This window comes from Macrosteles quadrilineatus, unplaced genomic scaffold, assembly GCF_028750875.1.
Source record: "Macrosteles quadrilineatus isolate MER2022 unplaced genomic scaffold, UCM_ALF_1.0 Scaffold_1__1_contigs__length_201487025, whole genome shotgun sequence".
Taxonomy (NCBI): domain Eukaryota; kingdom Metazoa; phylum Arthropoda; class Insecta; order Hemiptera; family Cicadellidae; genus Macrosteles; species Macrosteles quadrilineatus.
The window spans coordinates 186,143,239-186,171,009 of NW_026542594.1; the positions used below are offsets into that span (position 1 = coordinate 186,143,239).

General features: G+C 34.6%; 1 protein-coding gene across 1 annotated transcript; it reads left to right on the plus strand.

Moving 5' to 3' along the window:
* The first annotated feature begins 409 nt into the window (after positions 1–409).
* Positions 410–27,735, plus strand: LOC129003313 (uncharacterized). Its single transcript, XM_054431609.1, has 21 exons — positions 410–482; positions 1,274–1,333; positions 1,786–1,866; positions 3,578–3,700; positions 5,107–5,408; positions 7,144–7,354; positions 7,916–8,100; positions 8,821–8,956; positions 9,370–9,462; positions 10,084–10,200; positions 10,582–10,722; positions 11,083–11,214; positions 12,195–12,319; positions 13,517–13,712; positions 24,539–24,606; positions 25,216–25,429; positions 25,867–25,985; positions 27,037–27,150; positions 27,206–27,319; positions 27,375–27,488; positions 27,544–27,735. The coding sequence occupies exons 1-21, from the start codon at positions 410–412 to the stop codon at positions 27,733–27,735; spliced, it is 2,910 nt and encodes a 969-aa protein (XP_054287584.1).
* Positions 27,736–27,771: the final 36 nt, after the last annotated feature.

The window sequence follows — 27,771 nt, forward strand, 5'->3', positions numbered from 1 at the left end:
AAACATATTATCTTCTCAACTAGAGCCAACATTCGACCAGATCTTCTTTCAAGACCTTAACGTCATGAAGTGGTAACATAACTATAGTTCAGAATTAAAAATTATACCAAAAGTCCAATATTTTCTGTTGTCAAAATTAAATTAATAACCCATATACAGTCCACTTTATTATTTCTACAATAACCTTTTGATTACGCTACAGTAATGGGTGACCACTTTTAAACCATAGTACCAAAAATACATTAAGTTCAGAGGGCTTTTTAGAAGAGTAAACAATTTAATGGTGTGGAGAACTTTTTTGTAGATAATTCTGTGTTTTTGGAATCAAAACAAAAAGCACAGAAACCCAAGGCTAAGTGTGAATAAGATAAGCGATTTAAAGTGTCAAGAGGTCAAAGATAGTGTACAGATGGGCAGCTGCTACGAAATGTTGGTTAAACTTGTAGTTTTTGCGGCTACCTGGACTTTGTGTACATCTTCAGGTAAATAATATTATAGTTTTTAACTGATTAAAAAAATATTTTTAAAGTTACATGTAGCCTACTTTCATTTGTGTTAAAAATAAGTTTAAAATATATGTTTTACAAACTACCAGAATATGTCTTTACTTATATATAGGTACATTACATTACAGTAAAACATGCAAGTTCAAAATAACACAGACATATTTACATTTTTACTAACCAAAAGAAAAACTTTCAAGAGTGGGAAATAATGAACCCCAAACAAGCAAATAAACATTAAAATACATATATTGTTCTTGTATTTTTTGTATGGAGATGTTCATAGTTATGTCAAATTTATATGCTCTGCCCAATTTGCTATTTTAAAATTTGTTTAAAAACTAAGTTTTTACTATAACTGTGGAATCTTTCTCTTAGCTGTGTAACTGACATAGTTATTGTACTGATAGAAATACTACAGTTCATTTAACAACATTTGGTAAACAGATTTAAAAGATAAGGCATTTGCCAGGAATTGTTAAGGAAATTGACAGGAAAGCAGGCTTGCCTTTAAATAAGTCCATAAAAACACATAGCCTACAAACAACACAAAAGTAGAAATTTTCTTAAACTACTAACGGAAATCATTTTCTCTAGTGGTTGAAAATTTCAACTTTTGTGTTGTTTATATGTGTTTCTATGGACTTATTTAAAGGTAAGCCTTGCTTTCCTGTCAATTTCCTTAACTGTTTTAATATCCATGGATCCTTCGGTGACTGCACTTTTAAGATTTATACTATTTACTCTAACGTATTTTGTTTTAATTTCAGAGCTGTACGATGTTACAACGATTTATAGAATTGATGAACCAGCTGGTGGAATCGAACATGGTGAGTGATTTTTTTAAGACTCGCTCAATTTTATTTCTTATCACTGTTAGACGTCTTATCAACCCAAGACGTCTCTGAGACACTGTATTTGGTATACCTGAGGACAAGCAATCACCACTTAAGCTCCGAAGATCAATATATCACACCAAGAGTAACACTACCAAATATCTACTTACAGATATCTACTGAACAAAAAGGTCTGAAAGGTTTACACAATATTTGTTGCTACAAGAGAGTGAATAAACTTTTAAAAATTATTTTGTTGCAGTGTTTTGTGGAAAACAAGAGTTTATGGCAACTAATTTGATTTTAATTCAGAATTTACCTTTCATCTAGTATGACTGCTGTATTATTTAACTGTCATGAAATAAAGATAACATCTAATCTTTATATTTTCTTTTCAACATGTTTTGTATTTATAAGTCTTTTATATGTTTACTTTCATGTTCAAGATGAGAGTCCAATGTCGGCCGAGATCCATGCTCGTACAAACGCCCTCGGACTTCCTTTCCTTGTTGCGGGGAATGTCGTTGGTGAGTTTAACGTATAAACTTTCTTTAATAGCCATTCTATAATGCATATTACGTTACTAGTCCTGAAAATAAGTGTTTGCCGGACGAGTGTGGTCGTTCCCGTGCGAGACTAAGTCGAGTACGGGATTATCATACGAGTCCGGTACACACATTTTGGACGAGTGACGTATGAGAGTTTACGCCATACTACTAAATCTGTACAAATCCTTATATATTTCCACCAACTAAAAGACTAAAAATCACTAGTCATAACCTCTAAGAGTGGATATGTTTTTGTTTATAACCATTCATTGCCACCTAAATACAGTACTATAATCAGCTGATTGGTGTCCGGTAAAACTCATTACAGTACAGTAGTACACAATGAAACCCCATTTGATTAAGCTGGCGTTAAACAGCTGTTTTCTGGACTAAATCCTTGCGTGGGAAGTTCGTCAAAATAGTGTAGTGTGGCGTAAAATAGTTTACACTAGGCCTACATGACACTTTTTAAAATATTTTATTTTGTTGTTTTAAGACTACCGGTATTACTGGAATCAATTCATCATTAAATTGATTTGTGTAGGAGTCCTATGTAATGGTTATGTTTTTTTATAATATTGCAATCAATGTAAAGTAAAACATTTAATCTAATGCAATATATTTTACATTGAATAGTCATTGAATAGTCATTTATTCAGTCTTTAAACAATACATTATTGTAATTGACATCGTCATTATTATTGTAAAAGATATAAGATGCAATACTTATAATTATTAAAATTTGACATGAAAATTCCAAAATATAGGCTGCCCTTATTGAACATTTAACAGGTTTAAAATAATTTTTAAAAAATAGGCAAACTTAACAAACTTAAATTATGAATAATAGTGAATAATAGTGGGTCTTTCTTAAAAAGGCTAATGGTTATCACAGGTGTACAATGAACATAGAGGGACAAAATTACTAACATTATCACAGATGGAATATGGTAAAAAAAACATATCAAAATAGTGAACATGAAATATATGAAAATTAATTACAGTAATAAAAATCCTAGCCTAACTTAAAAGCATTTAACATTAGCAAAAAATGAGATCACATTCAAAAAATTCCTCAATTTTGTAAAATGGGTGAGATGAAAGCCACATAGTTAATTTTCTTTTAAAGACACTTAACGGCAAGGACTTGACTTGGGGATGAAGCTTATTAAATAATTTAATACCTAAAACAAAATGACTGTTTGCAGTTTTCTGTAGCCTACAGTGAGGTACATCAACTAGACCCCTATTCCTTGTGTTATAACCATGAATGTCTTGGCGCAAATCATACTCTTTTTCCTTTTTCTTAACATTAATCAGACAATGCAGGATAAAAATATTAATGACAGTTAATATGCCAGTGCCCACAAATAACGGTTTACAATGTGCTCTTCGGCGAGATCTAGTTATGATTCTCACAGCCTTCTTTTGAATTAACAATACATTATTTACATGGGTACTATTTCCCCATAACAAAATACCATAACTTAAAATTGAGTGAAAAAAAGCATAATACACAGACTTTAAATAATTCTGAGGAAGACTAGAGCTAAGACATTTAAGAAGATAAATACACCTAGACAACTTACCACTAATGAAATCAATGTGTTGAGACCAGGTCAAAAAGTTGTCAATCACTAAACCTAAAATTTTTATGTCATTTGGTTCATTGTAATCCTCGACTCTACAGAGCCAGAGGTCGGAGTGGATATTCCCAGATGCGTGGCTCTGAGACTCAGTGATGTCAGATGTGATTGGGAGTTGGACAACTGGGACTGGACTGTCTGGGAACACGCACCGCTTCTTGACACAGGTGATCTCCTTTATCATGTTCAAAATGCGGTTGCCTTGAATACCTAATGCGCTGTGTGGTTAAATTTATTTTCATCCAAACGAGAGGCATATACTTCGCCCCAGATTTGTGGATGTAGTTTTACTAGAACCTAACAGATAGCAGCACTAAACAATACTGCTAGCCGCCCCTCAGTATTGCCAAATGGGGGGAAAAACTAGGGTGAAGAACTTGAATACACAATACAAAAATACCGCAAAGGAGCGATCAAGGTGTCTATGTCAAGCACAATTTTGAGGTTAGGTTCCTTCCACAATGCTAGAGTACATTCATTACCGTTATTCTATTCCATGTTGTTAGATCCAAGCCTAAACCACACTCTACAATACATTTGTAACAATCCCTACCACCGATAAAGTAGTCACATCTGAATTATATAAGGGAATCGAAAACAAATTATACTAAATTTAAATATATAGCCCTGGCACAATAAGCGGCAAGCAAAACAACATCTCACCCCAAAGTTGTTAGTGATAAGAAAATTAAGAAGACCTATACAAATCTCTAGGATGGTACACAATCTGGTGAACTGTCCATAGGGTGATACACAAACATCTTGACACAGGCAACCAAAAATACCCCCGCCGCAGCAAACCTGCAGACTAAGCGAATTTCCATTTGATTGATTGGATTTACACTGAAATGTCTACTTAAAAATATAGCATTTATTCCCGATTTAAATAGAATTAGTTTAACAAGTACTTAGGTTTGCTGCATCAGGGAGGGTAAAACTGTTTTTTTTTTGTAAAATGTTAATAGTTAGTAAGAAATAAAAACATTTTCCAAATTTGATCAAAATATGTTCATAAACAAGCAAACTACAACAGTTTACTCACTCTCCATAAGAATAACATGGGAATTTTAAATTTACAATTTTTTGGAATTTTCTCCGTAACCATTAGGCGCATAATAACGCTTCAATATACTAAATTATTTGTTTTTTTAAGCTCTACAAAATGGTTTGGAAATAAATTGCAAAATTTTATGTTTTTTGGGTCAAAAATGGTAAAAACCTATTTTTACCCCATAAAACCCCCCGTAAACACCCGTTCCCATGGTCCGATCATGCTGGATCGCGAACTCGTTCGAATAAACGTAGGTTTACACAAATTTCATCAAAATCGGATAATTTTTGCTCGAGTTATCGTGCTGACGGACACATATATATATATATATAAATATATAAATGAATTTGAATCGATGGTGTTTTTGGCCTCTAGGGACCTCAAAATGAAAAAAAAATCGGTCCCGCGTCCAGGTCTTACCATGAGTACTACGGTAATAGCTTATTCCCTATATGGGAAATTCGCTAACAGGTGATTTAATATAATCTAAAACTGGCCACAGCTGTAACTTGATGTTTTCAGGAGACTGGTCTGAACTGCAAGTGACAGGCCTGGCATCCAAGTACCTCAGATTTGACGACGCTCTTTTCATCCGCTTCAACGGCCTAGTACACAACCAGTCTTACATCCATGTGGTGTTCACTCCCAGCAGAGCTTACATCCAGAACCAGGAGAAGTTTTACTACCTCCAGCTCTCCAAGCTTCACCAGAGCTTCTTCCACCGCTGCGACAACCGGATATTTGAACGGTTCACTCGCTTCAAGGATCTCGACGAGAACATCATAGCGATCCATTGCCATAAAATTGCAAACGTTACTCTGCAGGTTAGAAAATAAAAAATGCTTTGAAACTCAAATATTAGACTACTTTGAAATTGGTATCACATTTTGATGTTCATTTTTGGCTTGGCAATAGCAAGTTTATGTTATTACGGACGTTTTTTATCACAAGTACAGTAGTATGACAAGTTTCCAAAATGTTTCTGACGGAATCTGATCCTGTCCTCAGATGAGAGTGTTTCATAACATAGTACACAAATGCAGATGGTAAAATGTTGTCTAGCTTTGGCTAGATTTGTACAGTGTGTAAATTAAGTATGGAAACAAATCTGTATTTTTAAAACCGAATAGATAGAAATATTCTATTTGTGGCAATAATAGTTAACAAAGATTCCGCAATTTTTCACATGAAAAATATTTTTTTACCCCCCTAACAGGGTAGGTGGTAGGGGGTGACTTATTTTTTTCAAATAGCAACCCCTATGGAGTGACCCCTCATTTTGAAGGGTTTGTCAAAAGAAACACAATGACGCAAATCCGAGGTGAATATCTCACTCCTAGCTAACATGGCGGATATTCCAAAATGGGCTTTTTTTTTACAAAAATTAAATTTTTCATTACCCACCATTTAGGCTAGGGGTGAAATATCTACCTCGGGTTTGCGTCATTCTTTTTCTTTTAACAAACCCTTCAAAATGAGGGGTCACTCAATAGGGGTTGTTGTTGAAAAAAATAAGTCACTCCCACCCTCTACCCTGTTAAAGGGGTTGAAAAAATATTGTTGATTAAAAAAATTGCGGAACCTATGTCAACAATCAATTCCACAAACAGAATATTTCTATCTATTTCGGTTTTAAAAATACAGATTTCTTTCCATTATTTGTGAAATTGGTGCTTTTCACGTACAATAAATCAAATTTTGGAATATCCGCCATTTGGGCTAGGAGTGAGATATTCACCTCGGATTTGCGTCATTGTGTTTCTTTTGACAAACTCTTCAAAATGAGGGGTCACTCAATAGGGGTTGCTATTTGAAAAAAATAAGTCACCCCCTACCACCTACCCTGTTAGGGGTGTAAAAAATTTTTTTCATGGGAAAAATTGCGGAATCTTTGTTAACTATTATTGCCACAAATAGAATATTTCTATCTATTTCGGTTTTAAAAATACAGATTTGTTTCCATACTTAATTTACACACTGTATAATAATATTATACTAATAACTTGTTTTTGCTTTGATTGTCACGTCATTGTTTTCATTATTAAAATTGCTACTGGAAAAATAATTGGACAACAATTATTTGTGAAGGGGGAGACATACTCATGAAGAAAAAATTTTATTTAGTAGCTACTCTATAGTTAATGTTCGTAATAGTTGACTAAACTATTTAGGCCGTAGGCCACTACTATTAGGCTGAACTATAATAATTCGGCCTAGTGATAGTCCTCGCCACCCTAACTTGCTCCCCCCTCTCCCCCGCTCCCCCGCACTTGATATACGGTGTGCGGCCTTGGGCTGCCTCAAGTTAGGGTGGCGAGGACTATAGTAGCTTCAACCACAATTACTTTGGTTGACCTATATCTTGAATTAATCTTAAATCTTTGTTACAAAAACAAATTTCATTCTTAAACCAAAAACACAAATAATACAAAGAACAAACACCTAAAGAGTGAGTAAGATAAAAAGTCTTGTTTCACTCCAAAATTCAAACAGAAGCCATACTAGTCGTAAGAACAATTGCTTGATTGTCTGTTATGTCTAATGATAGCTTTTTTGTAGATGGAAAAGTGGAGTTTTGGGAAAGTAAATGCAGAGAACTATCTGTTGGTGGAAATCAACAAGAATGGAACTATTCAGTTATGGAACACCAAAGCTAGGACAGTTCCCATGATGATGTGGGTCGACCCACAGCCGATACCCATCAATTTCTTCACCATAAGAACTGATGAGGCTGGCAATGCACAAGTCAGTGCGATAAATTACGGGAAAGGTGTGTAAATTGAATTACTTCAAATAATGGTGTTTTGTTGTAGGCTAAATATTCTTATTTATTGAGATAAACAATCAACCACTACTAGAGTTTCTCAGAATTTGCCTTTTGCTTTAGTGTTTTTGTTTTTGGTCTTGAGAGTTGTATATTTAATTTATATAACATTATAGTTTTGACTACAACCTTGGCAGCAAACCTACTATCTAGTCACAGTACTTGACTATTTACTTAATCACATTTATAGTATATTCAAATAGAATATATTATAGAAACATGTCAAGGTCAGGAGTAAAATAACTTAGGCTTAGTGAATCAGGCTTACTTAGTTTGAATAAATGGCTAAAATATGGTATATGTTTCAACGCCAAACCTCACATACAAATCTTTTATTGAGTTTCAGTAGTATGTTTGTTTAGGTAGTAAACAAAATTAAAACAATATAGGAGGTTCAATACCTGAATGTCAGAAGTGTTTTTGTTTATTTCAATTCCCAAATTTTCCATTTGGGATTAAGAAAATCACGTCAAACGTCAAACACAGTGGATATTTAACATTTTTCAGGACAAGTTTTGAGCATGGCCAAGAATGTAAACATAGCCTCGATCACGAGTCCACCGCTGGGGCTAGCCTCAAACAAGCTCTGTGTGTCTTTGGTGTATCACACACAAAGGTCAACAACACCCACTGTCGTCACAGTAGCCTCTAACACACAGACAGTCAACCTTGGGGAGTTGCGCAATGATCAGGTATACAACACTTCTCATCCCGTTGGAAAATATACAGTTCTATTTTAATAAGTGTTTTTTGTCACACTAAAGCATTGGTGGTCACTAAAGTCATCCTCAACTGGTATATATCATATTAATGAATAATTATAGTGGCGGGCAGGATGTGCATGCACACAAGAACACTTCCCACACCATCATTACTTTTTTGTTTTGCACAATCATCTGAACAATGGAACATAGGATCAATTTGAATTTAATACCTATAACATCTAGTGTTGTGCCATTCTTATCGACACAATCTAAATCTGTTCCATTTTATGAGTTGTTGAAAGCTATAAGTTACCACTTGCTTTGTACAAAACAAAAAATAATAAATATGTTCAAAAGTAAAAGTAGAGTATAGGGAATACAGCTCAAACATTCTGTGAAATTTCAATTTGTTATAACCTGGGACTAGAATATTTCTATGGGGCTGGCAAGGGATGTATTTTTTTATTTTTTATTTTGTATTGTAATATCAAGTTCACTGCCAGACGATGCACCCTTACTGTGAAATAGTTATCCTCATTTTCTATGGTGAGACTTGCTTTGCAGTGGATTTTATCAGAAAACACAGTTGATGTAAAGAAATCAATGGTTTCTAAGCCGCTTAACTATCCAAAATTATCTGACTCATAAAATTGAGCATCAACATTGTTAATCATTCAACACTATTTGATGTTTTATATTTTGTTCTAGGATGGCTGGAAGGTTGATAGATTCAAAGTCACTCTACCAGAATCAATGTTGGAAGAAGAAGTGAAAGTTCATATCAAGTCGATCAAAAATGAGGGTGATCTACATATTCAGAGGATTGCTGGCTGTAACGCTGACGGTAACATTGTTTCTGTTCCCTCCTCACCTACTCACCTGATGTTTATATTTTTTCTGGCTGTATTTTTTGTGCAGTTTTTGCCACCCTTAACTGAGTTAAACAGAGACTTAACCAATGCAAAAATAGAAAATTTCACAATTTAACATATATAATCTTTGTCTTAGGGCCATCAATTAAAGATGGTATGGAACAAAAAGTCAACAATAGTTTGTATCAATACCAGAATCAATTGTTAGTACCTACGTTGCAACATCTATTTGTAACTGTGATAGAACAGTAGTTATGATTTGGAGAACATTGCCTCAATTATGATCAGTCTATTGCGGTTGGACTAACTCTTAACTGATAGTGAACAAATCCCCAGTCAAGTTAGATAACAATATGATGTACCATTTAAGATATTCCTTTCACAGATGACGAGGACATTGCCACAATCTCGGTTCTGGGAGGATTCTCGACTCCAAATGACAGAATGGCTTACAGTGTGGCAGTGAGACCTTCTGCCGGCAAGTAATGTTCCATCAATTTAAAATACAAATATGTAGTCATTTGTAAACAACTGTACTCTTACAATAATTATTTGTTAAAATACAGGGTGTCCACAAAAGATTTGTACCATTACGTACCAAGGTTATGCTGTTACTAATCAACAAAGTATTTCCTTGCATGTGTTGGTTGTGTTAGCTACATTTAAAAGTTTAGTTTTCGTCATTGACGTTGCCGAGTTGCTTCATCTAAATGGATATCATGACATTTTTTTAAATTTAAATTTTTGACTAGTAGATACCTCAGACAAGTAGAACTCAAATTTTGAATGTGGCTGAAATGACCAAAACGGGTAAAACACCCTATGTTGAAAAGTAACAATATGGATTAGGTTTGAAATCGTACCAGTCCTTTGTGGACACGCTATTTACAAAAATTAATTAACATACAAAACTGATTAACTTGTAGTTATCCATTGGCTTGCCTACACATTCATTACATAGTGATGAAATGGACTTTTCCATTTTCATGTTGAATTTGAAGCCACCATCTTTTTATAAAAAATAATCGGAAATAACCACAAACTTTACATAATAGTTTACTATTGGTATCATAATCTTTATAATAATGTAATATTTCAGGATCTTTTCACAACCCCAAGTTTATAACAGTAGGAGACTGTGAGAATGGGGGACTTGTCTACAGTGAAGGGAAATGTGCTTGTCCTGCAGGGTTCACTGGGGATCGTTGCCAAACAGGTGAGGTTTATTTATGTTATAATTTAGACAGATACAGTGGCTGCATTAACAATTTGGGCCCATTGTCCCAAAATCTCGTTTTGTCCTCGATATAAGCCATGTTTCTATAAACAAAATCAAATCATAAGCTTTTTATGATCTTCATAAATTTGATACAAAAACTAAATATGATTTTCTGTCCCATTGTTTTCGCCTAGTGGGTCTGATGATGATTGAAGTGTCCAATCAAAATCAATCACCACTTACTATCTTTTATATATATTTATCATCTTGTGAGTTAACAGTACAAGTCATAGCCTTTATTTTAAATTTAAGTGTTATTAGAAGTACTCTTTTATTTACTTTCTGTAAAAAAATTCTTAATTTTCTGTTATCCCACAGGATGTGGCGCCAACAGGTATGGACTTGACTGTGGAGGCTTATGTTCACTCAGACAGCAGGAATGTCGTGGTCTCACTCTTTGCACCCCTATTGTGGGGTGTTTCTGTGCACCAGGATACAAGGGGTACCACTGTAATCAAAGTAAGGAATCTTTCCTTTCCACTATCATGGTGTCTTTTTCTGTAATCTTATTCTTTCTTCCATGTTTCATGTATTTACTGTGTTTTACTCTGTCTCTCTGCCCAATTAATCCTTTTCTTTTTTGTCGTTTGGGATCTTCTCTTTGTTTTTCTTTCTCTCTGTATTTCTAAATTTTTACTAAGTCTGCTTTAAAGATACGGAAGAATTACAAGTTTCAACCGCCCTTCAAAAATAAAATAATGTTACATTATGTTTGTAATGTTTAAAAACAGGCGTAAAAGAGTATTTTACAAATTTCCCTTCACTTATTTTCAATACTGAACAAAAGTTACATCTAATGTGACAGTGTGTTGTTGACAGCTTGTGAAGGTAGACAGTACGGCGCAGGCTGCACTCAACGGTGCAACAACTGCGCCGGCCGATGTGACCCGTACACCGGCGTCTGCACCACGGTGTGCAAACCTGGCTACTATCCACCTTACTGCAAGACAGGTGTATTATTGATAGTTTGTGTTGTGTTTAACTCGTTCGTTCCGATAATTTTTTCACCGATTTATTAATTTTTGAAAACTTCAACGTTTACCACCGGTGGTACAAGCAGTGATCCCCAAAAATCCTACATGCACCACCAGTGGACACCGTTGCTATGGTGAATGTACGCAACAAAACGGCATTTCGGAGTCTTTGTGAGTGTTTTTACAACGTAATCGTGTTTATAGAAGCCACATGAAAGTCTATGGTAATTTGTACACAAAATTACTTTTGACTGAAATTTTATTTGTGGCCTTGTCGATGGGAACATGTTAAGGGGTCGTCAGAGGGGTAACAGCTTAGTTTCATAATTTAATTAAGAATTGTAAGCTTTAACACATTGTAACTGTTTATTTCATCAATTTGTGAGTCAGCTCAGTCTGTAGTGCCACAGATTTAGAATCCATGGTGGTGATCCCTGATGCCTGCCATTAATATTTATAAGTACTGTTAAACTTTAGTGGGTTCTTCTTCGCTCGCTTTGCTGGATATGTTTCAAGCTTGGGCCTAAGGCCTATGTAAACAGGTAAATGCATAGTTGGAAGAGGACGGGAAACTCCTTAAAAATATATAAATAAATACAGTAATAAAATATAGGGATTCTGCATGAAAGTTAAAATCTGCTTTTTAAAATCTTTAACTCTTTAACTAAAATGTGTGTCTTGAAATTCCCTTAATAAGTAGTCTATGTCATTTTGTTATTACTGTATATTATTTTATTTTGACTCTTTTTGTAACATTTGTTCAAAAGTACTATATTGCAACTGTAAACGTTACTTTAACTACTACAGTAATTTTTAAACTACTATGAATAAAAAAAAAACTCATTCACTTCTAACATAAAAATAAACTTATGAAATTAATTAAGTAGTGTTCATTTTTCCTAAGGATGCACATAATGAATGTACCAAACATCTCTAATATGCTATGTTTGACCACAGTGTATTCGTACACCCAGTTTGCTCCGCAAGTAAATGTTTCCACGTACGGCGAGGCGACAGTGACTCCTGATATTTACAATACTTTGGGTCAGGGAAAACCAGCCTTCTATCAGGTGCAGTACAAGGTAGGTGAAAGTAATTAGTAGAGTATTTAGTTATCTATATCAGTGCTAATTGTCCGTAGCTCACTTCAATTACAACCATTTTGATTTAAAAAACTGGAAACAACTTTAACATGGGGATGGAATATCTAGTTCTTTCAATAGTCAAAGGTTATAATTACAGTTGCTTTTATAAGTCTTGAATACCCTATACCTTCCGCAAAGATTCGTGGCGGCTGAGGGATTAGGACGGTCGGGTGGTGTCCCAGCCCCTAAATAACAGTGAGGCCTCGCTCGACTGCTCTGGGTTTTGACCATGAGTCACCCACTAGGCTCAATGTATAGTTGGTAGATTTTTTTATATCACCAATCACCATAAAGTGTATTAAATAACGCCAGTTTAGTAACCTGCGTCAAATAACAGGAATACTGAGCCCAAACACGAAATAATATTGCGACGATATTAAGTATACATTTGGTTTTATAATAATAGACAGTTTTAGTGTCGTGGTATGCTTAATATCATCGCAATTATTTCGTGTTTGGGCTCAATGTTCTTGTTATTTGATGCAGGTTACAAAAATGACGTTATTTAATACAAATTATGGTGATATACAAACATTTTACCACCAACTATGCATTGAGCACAGTGGGTGACTCATTGTCAAACACCAGAGCAGCCGAGTGAGGGCTAATTTAGGGGCTGGGACACTACCCGACCGTCCTAATCCTTCAGCCGCCAAGAATCTTTGCGGAAGGTATAAAGATCTATGATATACTAATTATTAGAAAAGAAAAAAAGTTAGTTTACATAAACCTGAGCAATGCTGTTTATTCAAATTACACATTAATGTATTTATTATGTTTACAAATCAGAAATCACTGTTGCTAAACAAACAATGTAAATACAGACTTTGCTAGAAACATGATCAGAGATAACCACAACACTTTCCCTCATGTTAAAACCATTTCAATCAGGTTATTTCTATCCCATGTCTTTAGCCAAGGTCTGTGTTGTGGGTTTGTGAAACAGTCAGCCAACTGAAATCCCACTGACATGTGTTTAACAATCAGTTTGAAACTATTTGTCACACAAAGAAATGACACATCCAAATATGTTTCATTATTATATGATTTTCAGGGTTCCCCAGGTTAATAATTAGACCATTACACGACTGCTATCTCCGTTAACTTTTTTAAAATGATATAACTTCAATGCAGGTGTCCCGTGCTCTGCAGTCGATCGTCTACCGTACTCTGCCAATCTCTCAGACAGGTGATAGTGTACAAGATGTGGTCATAACGGGACTTCAACACGGAGTTAGATACGACGTGCGGGTGATTCTGATTGATCAAGATCTGAACAGTTATCAAGGCAATCTCGTACCTTACAACCAATTCCTGACCAGCTGTTATGGTATGTTACATGAAGTTTGTGTTGTCTAAGGTTTTTAAAGTTAAAGATAGTTCTGATAACCTCCCGAAGTGTTGTGTAGTCAAAACGTCCAGCTTAAAAAAGTAAATATTTTAATCAAAATTCTTAAGACTGATTATTCACACGATATCTTGTGGTCCATAATTTTTTGCAGCTCGACTTAGATAGTATTCAATAAGATGCCAACGTTTAGCTGGTGTATTTTTTCAGCCTCTTGAAAAATATTTGTTTTAAAAGATGCCCTTTTAAGAAGAATGTGGTATTTGAAGATTTATTGATAGAAAACACAATATAACAGCAAGGGTTTTGCTCGATTTACGTTTTATTCCAAAACCTACTGTTTGTGATAACAAATCAATCAATCAATCAAATTCTTTATTTCATAAAATGTACAAATTGGTACATGAAATTGTGTCAACATAATGATGATAATGATAATTTATTTGCACATAACATAAAAATTTGTGAAAATCACATGTACAGGTGTGCTTGGTATTGATTTCTTGAAAATTGTCAGTCCTTAATTATTCTAAAACATAAATTATTAGTTCCTAAGATGTTGATCACAGTCTTAAATTTAGTGCTACAATAGAACATATTCAAACATAACAAGGTATAAAATTTGTAAATCTAACGGTAACAAAATGGCAACAAAAAATTAACAGAGAATAAATATATGAACAATAATTTACGATTTTGACACAAACAAATAATTCCCATAAAGTGGTTGAATGTGAAAACATATGAAAGTAGATAATATAAAATAATAAAACTATAATGCTAAATGCTAAATGACTAGAACCAATAGATTATATTTCAGTATTATTCAAGAAATCTTGAACTTTGTAGTAGGCCTTTCCGATCAATAATCTTATAACATTCTCTGAAAAATCTTTCTGATACGCTTCTTTCATGTTGTTTGGTAATTTGTTAAAAAGTTTCATTCGCATGTAATGGATACCTTTTTCTAGAGCAGTGGTAGAGTGGTGTGGATAAACCAGTACATTTTTATTTCTTGTGTTGTAATGGTGTTGGGCTTTCTCAGTTGAGTACCATGTTAGGTTGTTCTTTACATGGTTTAAAATTTCATAAATATAAATACTTAATACTGTAAGGATTTTCAAATTTCTAAATAGGTTTTTACATGTAGAACCTGGCCATGTTAAAGTCATTATTCTCAAGATTTTCTTTTGTGCTGTTAGTACTTCTTTAGAAAATTCGGTATTACCCCATAACACTATACCATATTTTATTAATGAATAAAAATATCCGTAGTAGAGTGTCATTTTAGTTTCAATACTTGTGCAATGAGTTAGACAGCTCATGTTGTGACATATACTATTTAACTTCTTGCATAGCTGTGTCGTATGTTCCCGCCAATTTAAGTTCTAGTCACACACAACACCTAATAACTTTACTGAACTCTGGCATTTCACATCATTACCGCTAATTCTTAGCTTCAACTCTCCTTCCCTACTCTGTAAGTTTCTAAAATGAACTAAACTCGTTAATAAGGAGTTGTCATCAACATATGATTTCTTAACACACATGGTTTATGTTATTGTTTTTTAATGTTTATGTTTATGTTTATATATTTTTCATTCAGTTAAAATGGTTGAATAAAATGGGTTGTACAGTTCCTTGTATCTTGTTATTATATAATTTAAGGACGTGATAACTGGCGACGAGGAAAACCAAAATGGAGTCAACTGACATTACATCACATTTAAACAGTTACAAAAGGATAAGAACGTCAATCAAGGCACAATTGACTAAATTAACAAACAAGCTGAACAATCATGAAATTGATCCTAGGCAAGTTGACGAACGTCTAGAACTTCTGGACTCAACATGGACTAAATTTCTTGAAGTACAAGAGAAAATAGAACTAATAATAAACGACACAGAACTGGATGAAGAAGTAAATTACAAGATGGACATTGAAGTATTCATTAAGTTGAAGATTATGTTGAGGCAGTTGAAACCTATTTCACTTTCGAATACAACTCAAGAAATCAATGGTAATGCAAGCAACTCTACTGGCAATACAGCTTCAACATCCCATATTTCATTTGTACCTTTCAGTGAAGATGAATCTTTTGACAATTTTACAAAAAGACTTGAAGTACTTATGCACCTGAAACACATATCAGACGAAACTACAAAGACATTCACGCTACTTAATGCCCTACCTCCTACGTTACATCAAAAGCTCTACAACATTTGTGCACCTGAAACGCCACTTGAGAAAGATTATGATGACCTTATAGCTTTATTGAAGCAATACTTGGATCCTCAACCAAGTGTTTGGGCACGGCAACATAATTTCATAGTACGAGAGCAAATGATAAATGAATCCGTTACAGATTTTACAGTTGAACTAAAGAAACTTGTTACCCCTTGTGAATTCAAATGTTCTTGTGGAAAATCTACGGCTGAAACTATGCTACGTTTACAGTTCATCAGGGGATTGCGAGACGCTGAGATAAGAACGAAACTACTACAAGTAGAATCAGACAAGACCTTCCAGGAAGTCATAAATACTGCTAAGATAATGGAACTATCTAAAACTGAAAATTCATTGATTACATCTTCACAACATAAAGCCGAAATCAATCAAGTGATCTCAAAGCCTACTAATAAACAATAACATAAACCATGTGTGTTAAGAAATCATATGTTGATGACAACTCCTTATTAATTACACATAAAGGACAATATAAGGTAAATCGACTCATGTTCGGAATCAAGACTGCTCCGGCTCTATGGCAAGGGTTTATGGACAAAATACTTTCTGGAATTGATGGCGTTCAGTGTTTTTTTGACGATATTATTATTCAAGGTTCGACTGAGTCTGAGGCCCTAACAAGGCTAGAAAGTGTTTTGAAAGTCATCAGGAGACACAACCTCAAACTAAATAAAGACAAATGTAAGTTTTTTCAAACACCAAATCACATGGTAATGCAGACTACATGTCTCGTTTTCCTAATGAGCATCCACCGACAAATCAAATCGATCAACACGAAGCCTTTTTCATTAATCAAATTGAATCAATGCCTGTAACACATGAAAATATTGCAAATGAAACATCTAACGACAATGACCTAAAACCTCTTTTGAAAGCACTTCAAGATGGCACGGATTTAGAACATATTGGCTTGAAGAATAATGAGTATTCACTTCATGATGGCTGCATTTTTCGTGGTTCCAGAGTAGTAATTCCTGAAAAACTACAAGGAAAAGTACTCAATGAACTTCATTTAGGACACTTAGGAGTTGTGAAAATGAAAAATCTTGCAAGAAGTTTTTGTTACTGGAAACACATTGACCGTAACATAGAAGATCTAGCAAAGTCTTGTCGTCCATGCTGTTTGAAGCAGAATCTTCCTGAAAAAGTAGATGTCCATCCTTGGCTGGTTCCATCAGGACCTTGGCAACGAATACACATCGACTTCGCAGGTCCAATTTATGGGGAATACCTTTTTGTTATCGTTGACGCCTACTCAAAGTGGGTTGAAGTCATACCAACCAAAACTACAACATCTAATTGGTGCATTCAACAGCTCAGGAAACTCTTCTCTACCTTCGGTTACCCATTCACGTTAGTCTCTGACAATGGCCCTAACTTCACATCATCTATTTTCAACCAATTTCTACAAGCTTGTGGCGTTACACACAAATTCTCTGCCCCCTATCACCCTGCAACCAACGGACAAGCAGAGAGATTTGTTCAGACTGTAAAGAAACAGTTAATAGCAATGGAAAATGATGGAGGAGATTTGCACTTCAAAATAAATCACATCCTAATGTCACTAAGGAATGCCACAAATGCTACAGGGTCCTCGGCATATGAACTTATGTTTGGGAGACGAATAAGGACAAGGCTGGATCTTATGAAGAGACCCCAAGATCACACAGAAATGCCCGACGGATGTACTAAAATCAAAAGAGAGTTTCGGGTGGGGGACAGAGTTCAGGTGCGCAATTTCGGAAAAGACGGAAAGTGGAAATTTGGAAACGTAAGAAGGAGAGAAGGATTGGTGCATTATCAAATCGAGATGGACAATGGGCAAGTTTGGAGAAGGCACATTAACCACATTCGGCCGTGTAAATTTGAGGGGGAGGATTAATAAGGAGTTGTCATCAACATATGATTTCTTAACACACATGGTTTATGTTATTGTTTTTTAATGTTTATGTTTATATATTTTTCATTCAGTTAAAATGGTTGAATAAAATGGGTTGTACAGTTCCTTGTATCTTGTTATTATATAATTTAAGGACGTGATACTCGTGTTTCTAGTATTTAAATGAAGGTCGTTTATAACAAACCAATGTCAAGAGACACCAACCTTATCATTTCCACAGTACCTATGCGACATGATAAACCAGAATTGGATAATAGAATTAGTAACTTTAATGAGCAAATAATTGAAAAAATTAAAAGAGCAAATACCAATGTGAAACTTCTGGAGCTTCATTTATTGCCTCGGGACTTTTACACTAATCACGGCATGCATTTCAATCGGAAAGGCAAAAGGAAAATTGTGGAAGATTTATTGAGGATACTTAGAGACTGCTGTTTTAACCATTCTTCAGTAACCAAGAATAGGATCAACCAACCAACACACGAAGAGCCTGTAATCCTTGTTGAAGCAGATATGAATGTAATTATACACAAGTTCAAAGACCAACCAACCACTGGGTTTGCCCATTGTATCTCTGCGGACTTTCATAGTGATAGACATATGAGTGCAGGAGTGGCATCCTCATTTAAAAAGCATTTCAATAAACCCCTTGCTACAGATTTTGCTGATGAAAAACTAACACACCAAACAATAAACGGCACAATAGTCTACGGACTGGTCACCAAACCTAATTACTTTTCAAAACCAGCACATAAAGACTACGACACTGCTTTTGAGAACCTAACACGGCACATTGAAAGTAGAAAAGAGTTGAAACTACTGATCTGTCCACCTATGGGATGTGTTAGGGATAACATTCCCCTGGATAAGTTCATCTTCAACCTTCACCAACTCCATCGTAGAACTGGGACCAAAATCATGGTGGTTGTAAATGATGAATGCTCGTCTAGAGTTCTCCGTAACGGTGTGACCTACTTGGAATTTGTCAAAAGGTTGAAATCACAGCTTAAAATACAGAACAACTCCTCCGAATCAACAACACATATTCGCAGGAAAGAAGACTCCAACGTAGCTGAGCTTCAGAGCACTTCAACGACAACCTTCGAGGTAGAGCAGACAATCACAGATCAGTCCCCAACAACTCCAAGAGAAGCTAACAACCAGATTGGAAAAGAAAACACCTTGTGTTGTGGGGAGGGTGAAAGGCAATATGGTGTAAATCAAAGTTTGGGTGTAGAAGAAAGTGAAAGTGTAGAGGGGGGTGAAGAAGATGTGCTAGAGGGTGAAATTTCATCTGTAAATATTGGTAGAAAAATAGATAGGCCTAATGTAAATAGTTGTATAAATAATGTTTTTTTAGGGAAACAGAAATACTAAGTGAAGTTTGTACCAAACAGTTAAAAAGTCAGGCTAGCAGTAAATCTAATAGGCCTAATACCATCAATATCTTGCATTTTAATATTCAGGGGTTTTTAAATAATTATGTGGATTTTATTTTATTTCTTGAAAATCAAAAAGAGAAAGTTAATATTATTTCTTTAAATGAACACTGGCTTAATGTCAATAACATAAGTTGTCTTAATCAATTTAACGATTTTAAAATTGCTGATTTTTATGTGAGAGAGGATCAACTAAGAGGTGGATCTTGTATTTTAATTGAAAAAAATGTAAGCTTTAAAATAAGGGAAGATTTAAAATTTTTAAATGAACCTTTTAGTTTTGAAGGGTCTTTTATAGAAGTTAAGGAGTGGAACTCTGTATTTGCCTCCATTTACAGAATACCAGGGGATAACACTGACAAATTATTTTTACATAAATTTGAAATTTTATTAGATAAACTATCTAAAGAAGCAAGGACAAAAAATGTATTCATTTCCTCGGATACAAATATAGATATTCTTAAGGAAAAATCTAGTTCTCAGAATCTTTTAGAAATTTGCACCTGCTTTGGGTTTACTCCTAACGTTTTTATTCCCACTCGAGTTAACAACTTTTCAAGCACATGTATTGATAATATTTTTTCTAATGTTCGAGCTAAAAATGTTAGTAGCATAGTCTTAGACATAGGAGTTTCCGACCATAGTCTCTTGCTTCTATCTTTTAATAAACCTTGTACGTCTTCTCCAGTAAGACAGATAAAACATAAAAAGCTCACCCGAAAGTTTAGCAAGGAAAACCTTAACAAGTTTGAAATGGCACTTAAGTCCGCAAATTGGTATTTCAATGAGAGAGCTAGCCCAGATAAAAATTATGATGATTTTCTCTTGACTTTCTTAAACTCATTTAATGAGGCTTTTCCAAAAACATCTCAATTGGGAGGGACTAAAGACAAAATAAATAAGAATTGGATTACAAAAGGGATAAAAACTTCAGCAGAAAGAAAAAAACATCTTCACCAGGAATCTAAATTTAACAGAAATCCTCAGTTTTTGAACTATTACAAAACTTATAAGAAAGTGTTCAAAAAAGTTGTTGCATTAGCAAAACTAAAATCAAATGATGATTTCATTAAAAAATCTAAAAATAAATCTAAAGCATCATGGGCTGTTGTAAAAAAAGAACTAGGATTAAAAAAGCAATCGTCAGAAACACCTATTGAAGTTACAAACAGTGAAAATGCCAAAATGAGTAATATTGTATCAATTGCAAACAATTTTAATAATTTTTTTGTAAATGCCTCATATCCCTCAAATCAATATTCAAATAAAACCAAAGCCATTAACTTATTTGAGAAGAATAGTAAACACATTTCTCAACTTAATAATGCAAGATTTAACTTTAGGACAGTCTGTGTTGCAGAAGTTAAGAAAGTTTTGAATACCATAAGTAACACAAGATCATCAGGGTGGGATGAAATCCCTCTTTTTGTGATAAAACGTGTTTTTTATGTCTTTGAGGACTTATTCTGCAGAATAGTAAACCAGTCCCTGGAGAAGGGTGTATTTCCAGACAAACTCAAATATGCAGAAGTAAAACCTTTATTTAAGAAAGGTGATGTTAATAATCCCTCTAATTATCGTCCTGTTGCGTTGCTACCATGCTTTTCAAAAATTTTTGAAAAAATTGTCAAAAACCAACTAGTACAATATTTGGAAAACAATAATCTTATCAACCCCTCTCAATTTGGATTCCGGCCTAACCTTAACACTCAAAAAGCAGTAACCGACATGATCAACAATATTGCTGGGGCCTTGGATGGAGCACAGCATACTGTGGGAGTGTTGTGTGACTTGTCCAAGGCCTTTGACTGTGTTGATCATGGAATACTTCTTGAAAAATTAAGTAGACATGGAATAAAAAATATAGCATTACAATGGTTTGCATCTTATCTGAATAACCGTAAACAAAGGATAATAATATACAAATTTCAAAATAATTACATGTCAGATTGGGAGGATGTTCCATTTGGAGTGCCTCAAGGATCAATTCTTGGACCATGTCTATTCATTTTATTTGTAAACGACCTAGGAAGTGTATCAAAAATGCCAATATTTCAGTATGCAGATGATACAGCAATCATTTGCAAAGAGCAAAAAGGTGTCGACATTATTCACACAATCACCAGAGAGCTCCATTCTCTTGAGGACTGGTTTGCTGTCAACGGCCTCTCCATGAATGTATCCAAAACACAGCTGATACAATTCTCTGCCTCCAATATAAAAGATGAGATCACCCTAAATTCAAACTCAAATTTGATAGTTTCTCAAGATTCAGTTGATTATTTAGGAATAAAAATAGACTCACATTTAAATTGGCAAACTCACATTAAAAATTTATCAAAAAGACTTAATTCAGCTGTATTTGTATTACAAGTAATTAGAGATACAACAAATTTTGACACACAAATTGCAGTATATCATGCTTATTTTGCTTCAATTATGAATTACGGACTTATTTTATGGGGATCGTATAGTGAAAGCAAAAAAGTGTTTATTCTTCAAAAAAGGGCGATTAGACATATAGCCAAGGTTCCTCCAGATACACATTGCCAAGAATATTTCAGTCGATTCAAAATTCTCACTTTATACAGCTCTTATATTTATTATATTTCTTTGATGGTCAAGAGTAACTTGGATACACTTATGGAGAGTCAGCCCTCTCACAGACATGATACAAGATACAAAAAAATAATAAAGCCAATGCAACATAGACTAAAATTATTTCATTTATCCCCACAATATATGGGACCCAAAATTTATAATAAGCTGCCTTCAACAATAAAAGAAATTGATTGCATATTGAAATTTAAAAAAAACACTTAAGATATGGCTTCTGGAGAAGGCATTTTTTTCACTGGAAGATTTCCTAACAAATGTATAATTGTTTTTAATATTATGATTGTTGTTTTGTTACAATAGATTTTAGTTTGATGACAAATCACCTGTCAATCATTGATGTAATGTGATGATAATAAATAAAAAAAAAAAAATGCTCTAGATCTTGTATCTTAGCCTCTGCGTTTTCCTTTACATCTAATAAATGCTTTCCTTTTATGAGTGCTATAGTGTCATCAGCAAACATGATTATTTTGGTATTTACATTCTCTGGGAGGTCGTTTGTGTATATAGTAAATAAAACTGGGCCTAAAATTGAGCCATGCGGCACTCCTGTTACAACTGTGTCATACTCAGATTCATATTTATTGTTTTCTATTATTAAGGACTGCATGGTCTACACAGTCAAAAGCCTTTGGTAGATCACAGCAAACTGCAAGAGTCGACTGTGATCCATCCATGGCCTTATATATATTATCTGTTAGCGATATTAGTGCTGAGTTTGTTGAGTGTGACTTCCTAAAACCATGTTCTGTACCATGACTGTTTGTAATTAATCCGTTTGATTCTAAATATTCTTGTAATTGTGTGTTTGTTTACCACCTTTTCAATTATTTTAGAAAACACAGGTAATAGTGAGACAGGGCGATAGTTTTCAATTAAATTTCTATTTCCTTTCTTAAAAATTGGCCTTACGATTGAAGTTTTGAGGTTTGTTGGAAATTCACCAGTTTTTAATGATTGATTTATTATTTTTGTAAGTGGTGCAGCTATGTACTCTTTACAGTCCTTAATTAATCTAACTGGAATTTCATCCCAACCTGTGGATCTCTTGTTCGATATTGGCTTAATAATCTTTAATACATCTATCTCTTTTACTTCTTTAAATGTAAATTCTGTATTCTCTGGGATGGCTACCTTACCACAGCACTCAATTACTCTATGTGGCAAACTTTGAACTTTCAGTTGTTGTTTTATTTTTAGGTAATGGTTGTTAAAGTAAGGAATAACTATGGGGTTGTTGATAGTTTTTCCGTCAATTAATATTTCTTTTTTGTCATTATTATTCTTTTGTATCATTCCCAACTCATTCTTTATTACCCTCCATGATGCTGTACTCTTACATTTAGATCTTTTTATTAAGAGTCTTCCTTAGTGGTAGCCATGTTGGATTTCTTCCCCATAAGAACAATGTTAAACATTACATCATTTGTGGACACGTAACGGCGTTATTTGTTAAGATATAGCTTTGAAATTTATAATTTGTATTTTTAACATAATAGACTCGTGACTGAGGTTTTTGAATTTCGAAAATCCATTTTCATTTCCTTTCAATAATTAGCTTAATTTTAAGCTAATTAATAATCAATTATTCATTATAAAAATTAAAAATTGTGAAATAAAAAACGTCAATCTCTAGAGGACCGCAATTCCTTAAGTTTAACTCCTTATCCATAATTATATGACAATTTGCTGATGAGATATTTGGACCCAAAGTTAACATTGTTCTTATGGGGAAGAAATCCAACATGGCTTCCACTAAGGAAGACTCTTAAGTTATCATTTGCCTTGCATTTAGCTGCCCTTACAACTTTATTCGTTTATACATCTTGTAGTAATTTTGAAACTTGGCATTTTTATTAATCTTTATTTCACTGTGGAGAACTCTTTTTTTCTTACTGGAAATCCTTATACCTTCTGTTATCCATTTTATTACTTTACCATTTTGTTGCCTCAAAGGTTTTAGAGGAAACGACTCATTCATATTTAACATGAACTCCCTTAAAAAGTTATCATAATTTTCATTTGCTGACTTGTTTGATTCTACCTTCCAATCTGTTTGCTTTATTAACTCTTTAAATTCCTGAATAGCATCTTGTGTAAATCTTCTCTTTAAGGTATACTTTTTATTTTCTGCTTTACATTTAAAACTGGGTATTTCATCCCAAATGGCACTATGATCAGAAAGGCCTATGTCCTCTACCAAAATGTTTGTCAAAGTGAGTTTTTTTATTTGTTATAATATTATCGATGCAAGTATTGCTAATGGGTCTAGTCACCTCTTTGATATTTATTTTGAACCCATTGAAGTTTATTACATTATACAATTCCTTAGACTCTGCACTATCTAAAACGTTAACATTACGGTCTGTTGCAAACAAAACATTGACCTTTTTCCTAGATTTAAACTTTCTAAACATGACTGCAGCTTTTTTAGAAAGGTTCCTAGGGTAAACTTATATGGCACACATAAGTTTTCTTATCTAGATCGCTAAAACTAGGGATTTTACAGTTGTCAAAACAGAATATATATAACCATTAATGACCTTCAAATTGATTTCCTTTCTTTAAATTTTTATTTTATATTTTTATGTTTATATTTTAGTACCTGAAGATTATGACTACAAACCAAAGGCTGAAACAACAGCTACTTCTATTACAATGTCTTGGAGGGTGAGTTTATGTTATTCATTAAAAGCTTACAAAATATTTTGGAAAAGAACAAGGGCTATCCATATGATAATAAATTTATCAAGCACTTAACACTTAGAACCAACCAAATATTAATCAACTAATGGTTTATACATTTTTTTTTAGAAACCGACTCGAATAATAGTATATTTGATCACCAGGGCCCAAAGTAAGTTTTGACACAAACACTAGTTAAACCCTAGTGATGAAAAAAAAACTTTAGTACCGCAATGCGTTTATAAAAAAACGGCCGTTTTTTACTTTAATATAAAAAAACAATACTTGTCTTAGCTATGTAATTTTTATAAATGAATAAAAATATCGTACCTTTGGTTTATTGTTGTTATTAAAATATTCTTGATCCTGAAAAAATTATGTTGTTAAAATTACCAGTATCTGGATTTTTTTGTATTTGATTACTTATGTTTCTTATATCTATTAATTTAATTACAAAAAATAATTTGCCGGTGATTTGTCAGTCTTAAAACAAATAGCCTACATTCTATTAATCATTCTATTTCCAGGGAATCTTCCACTGACTAAAAAGTTACAAATTCCTTAACATTGTATAAATTTAATTCCCTGTTTCAGTATGAGCCAGACCACGAGTACAGTTGTCCAGTCGTTAATTACGAGTTGAGCTGGCAGGAGGGTTGGCGCTGGTTGTCTCTCAATGTTACCAACACGACAGCTACGTTAGTTAACAAGCTGCCAGTCACAGCGTACAATCTACGAGTGAGAGCTCTCACTAGCAGCGACTACGCTCCTTACTCTAACACTATTAGTGTCCGCACTGCTAAACAAGGTATTTATCACCTTGGACAGAAATATTAACCCTTTGAGACCAAATGCTGTTTTATCGGATGCAAGAGATAGGCCTAGTTTTACCAAACTTCCACTTTTAACTATAACTTAATAGAATGGTTCAAAGTTGAATGTCTTATGTAATGAAACTATGTATTGAAGTTAAGAACTACTACACCTAAAATCTAGGATTCTTTCTGGGTAATAGTACAGAATGCTCTTAAGTAGATTAAAACACATTTTACATTCTACAAAATAGTATATCACCACCTCAGTGACACTTGAATTTTACATACCTGACATCCAACATCAATGACAAAATTAAAATAGATGAAAGTATTAATTTCAACAAAAATTGCTTTATATGTATTGCCAACGATTGCTAAAACTCTTATTACCTTAGTGCGAAAAATCACCTTTGTCAAAATGGTTTTCCAGCACCTGGTCCCATCTGGAACTTAACGCTGGTCCAATCAACAAGCTCTTCCCTCACGTTGTCTTGGAATCCTCCACTGGACAAGGATCATTACAATATCAGTTACATTGTCACCTACGAGGTATGTATAGTTTTACTCTATATTCAAGAACAAATTAATTATTTTGTAACTTTTAAAAGTATGAAAACTATGTAGATTCCACAAACATTTAGAGCAGCGTGTACTAAATCTTCCTTACACTACTTTTTTACTACATATTTGACTAGATAAAACACCATACCAGTAGTAGCATATCCTGTTTAACAATTAACAATATACCAGATTTGGTATTTATGTTAAAACAGTGTATAATTTCAATTTTCCTTAAAAAAACTGAATAAAATGCTGATTTTCCTGAGTAAAATAACTGAATGCAATTAAACTATGCGACATTGATTCTGCTGGTTGACCATCATGAACATCTTGCACGGTCACGACATAATATAGAACGTCTTCTCCCGGTCTTGGTAAAACCGAGTGCATTTTCCACGGTCATGGCGACATTGTGGTCATCTTCTATGGTCATTGCAAAAACATAGACAGCTAGCTTCCACAATCACGGCAAAATTGAGAATATCTCTCACGGTCACGGCGATATCATCTTTGCGGTGAGATCATTTTGGACTTCCATATTCATGATAAAATCGTCAATTTTTTATCCCGCATATTCACAAATGCTTTCTGAAGTCACGGAAGTTTGCGCTCAACATGAAGTTAGTCTGATAATTAATTTTATCCTGCTCTGATCCCTCTGGTCAACCGTTGGCCCTACCAGAAGGGCAACACTTAGCCACTGCGAATCACAACTGGAAAATGCTGCCGGGAAAAATTAATGATTTTTTCATGGAGGTGTGTGAATTTTGGTAGCTAGTTTACATAATTTACATCTCTCTTGACCAAAATTTTATTCTCGATGTAAAGTGTTAAGTTGATACCAGTGGTGTACAGCTCGTGACACCTAAGCTGTCACTTGGCTTAGCGCGGACAGTGTAGGCGGGAGGAGGGTGGAGGTAGGGAAAAGACCGGACTGCAAAAATTTCCGCTGCCAAGCAACCTCTGGCCCAGTATGTAGTCACGGTATCAGCTGTTGATGCGGCAGCAGGTCCTAATGTGTCTGTTGTTGTATGTGTAGTGCAAGAAGCTGACAGTGTGTGAGAGGGAGAGTACAGAGACAGGAGAGGCTCATGTTGTTCAACCTGTCGTCACCCTGCAAGGTCTACAACCTCTGGCCCAGTATGTAGTCACGGTATCAGCTGTTGATGCGGCAGCAGGTCCTAATGTGTCTGTTGTTGTATGTGTAGTGCAAGAAGCTGACAGTGTGTGAGAGGGAGAGTACAGAGACAGGAGAGGCTCATGTTGTTCAACCTGTCGTCACCCTGCAAGGTCTACAACCTCTGGCCCAGTATGTAGTTACGGTATCAGCTGTTGATGCGGCAGCAGGTCCTAATGTGTCTGTTGTTGTATGTGTAGTGCAAGAAGCTGACAGTGTGTGAGAGGGAGAGTACAGAGACAGGAGAGGCTCATGTTGTTCAACCTGTCGTCACCCTGCAAGGTCTACAACCTCTGGCCCAGTATGTAGTCACGGTATCAGCTGTTGATGCGGCAGCAGGTCCGAATGTGTCTGTTGTTGTATGTGTAGTGCAAGAAGCTGACAGTGTGTGAGAGGGAGAGTACAGAGACAGGAGAGGCTCATGTTGTTCAACCTGTCGTCACCCTACAAGGTCTACAACCTCTGGCCCAGTATGTAGTCACGGTATCAGCTGTTGATGCGGCAGCAGGTCCTAATGTGTCTGTTGTTGTATGTGTAGTGCAAGAAGCTGACAGTGTGTGAGAGGGAGAGTACAGAGACAGGAGAGGCTCATGTTGT

What these genes read in the sequence shown, in the direction of transcription:
- LOC129003313 (XM_054431609.1), top strand. Translation starts at nt 410, where the DNA reads ATGGGCAGCTGCTACGAAATGTTGGTTAAACTTGTAGTTTTTGCGGCT. An exon ending in TGCGATAAATTACGGGAAAG is followed by an intron (nt 7,355 to 7,915) that starts GTGTGTAAATTG and finishes AACATTTTTCAG; the next exon opens with GACAAGTTTTGAGCATGGCC. An exon ending in TGCTGGCTGTAACGCTGACG is followed by an intron (nt 8,957 to 9,369) that starts GTAACATTGTTT and finishes TTCCTTTCACAG; the next exon opens with ATGACGAGGACATTGCCACA.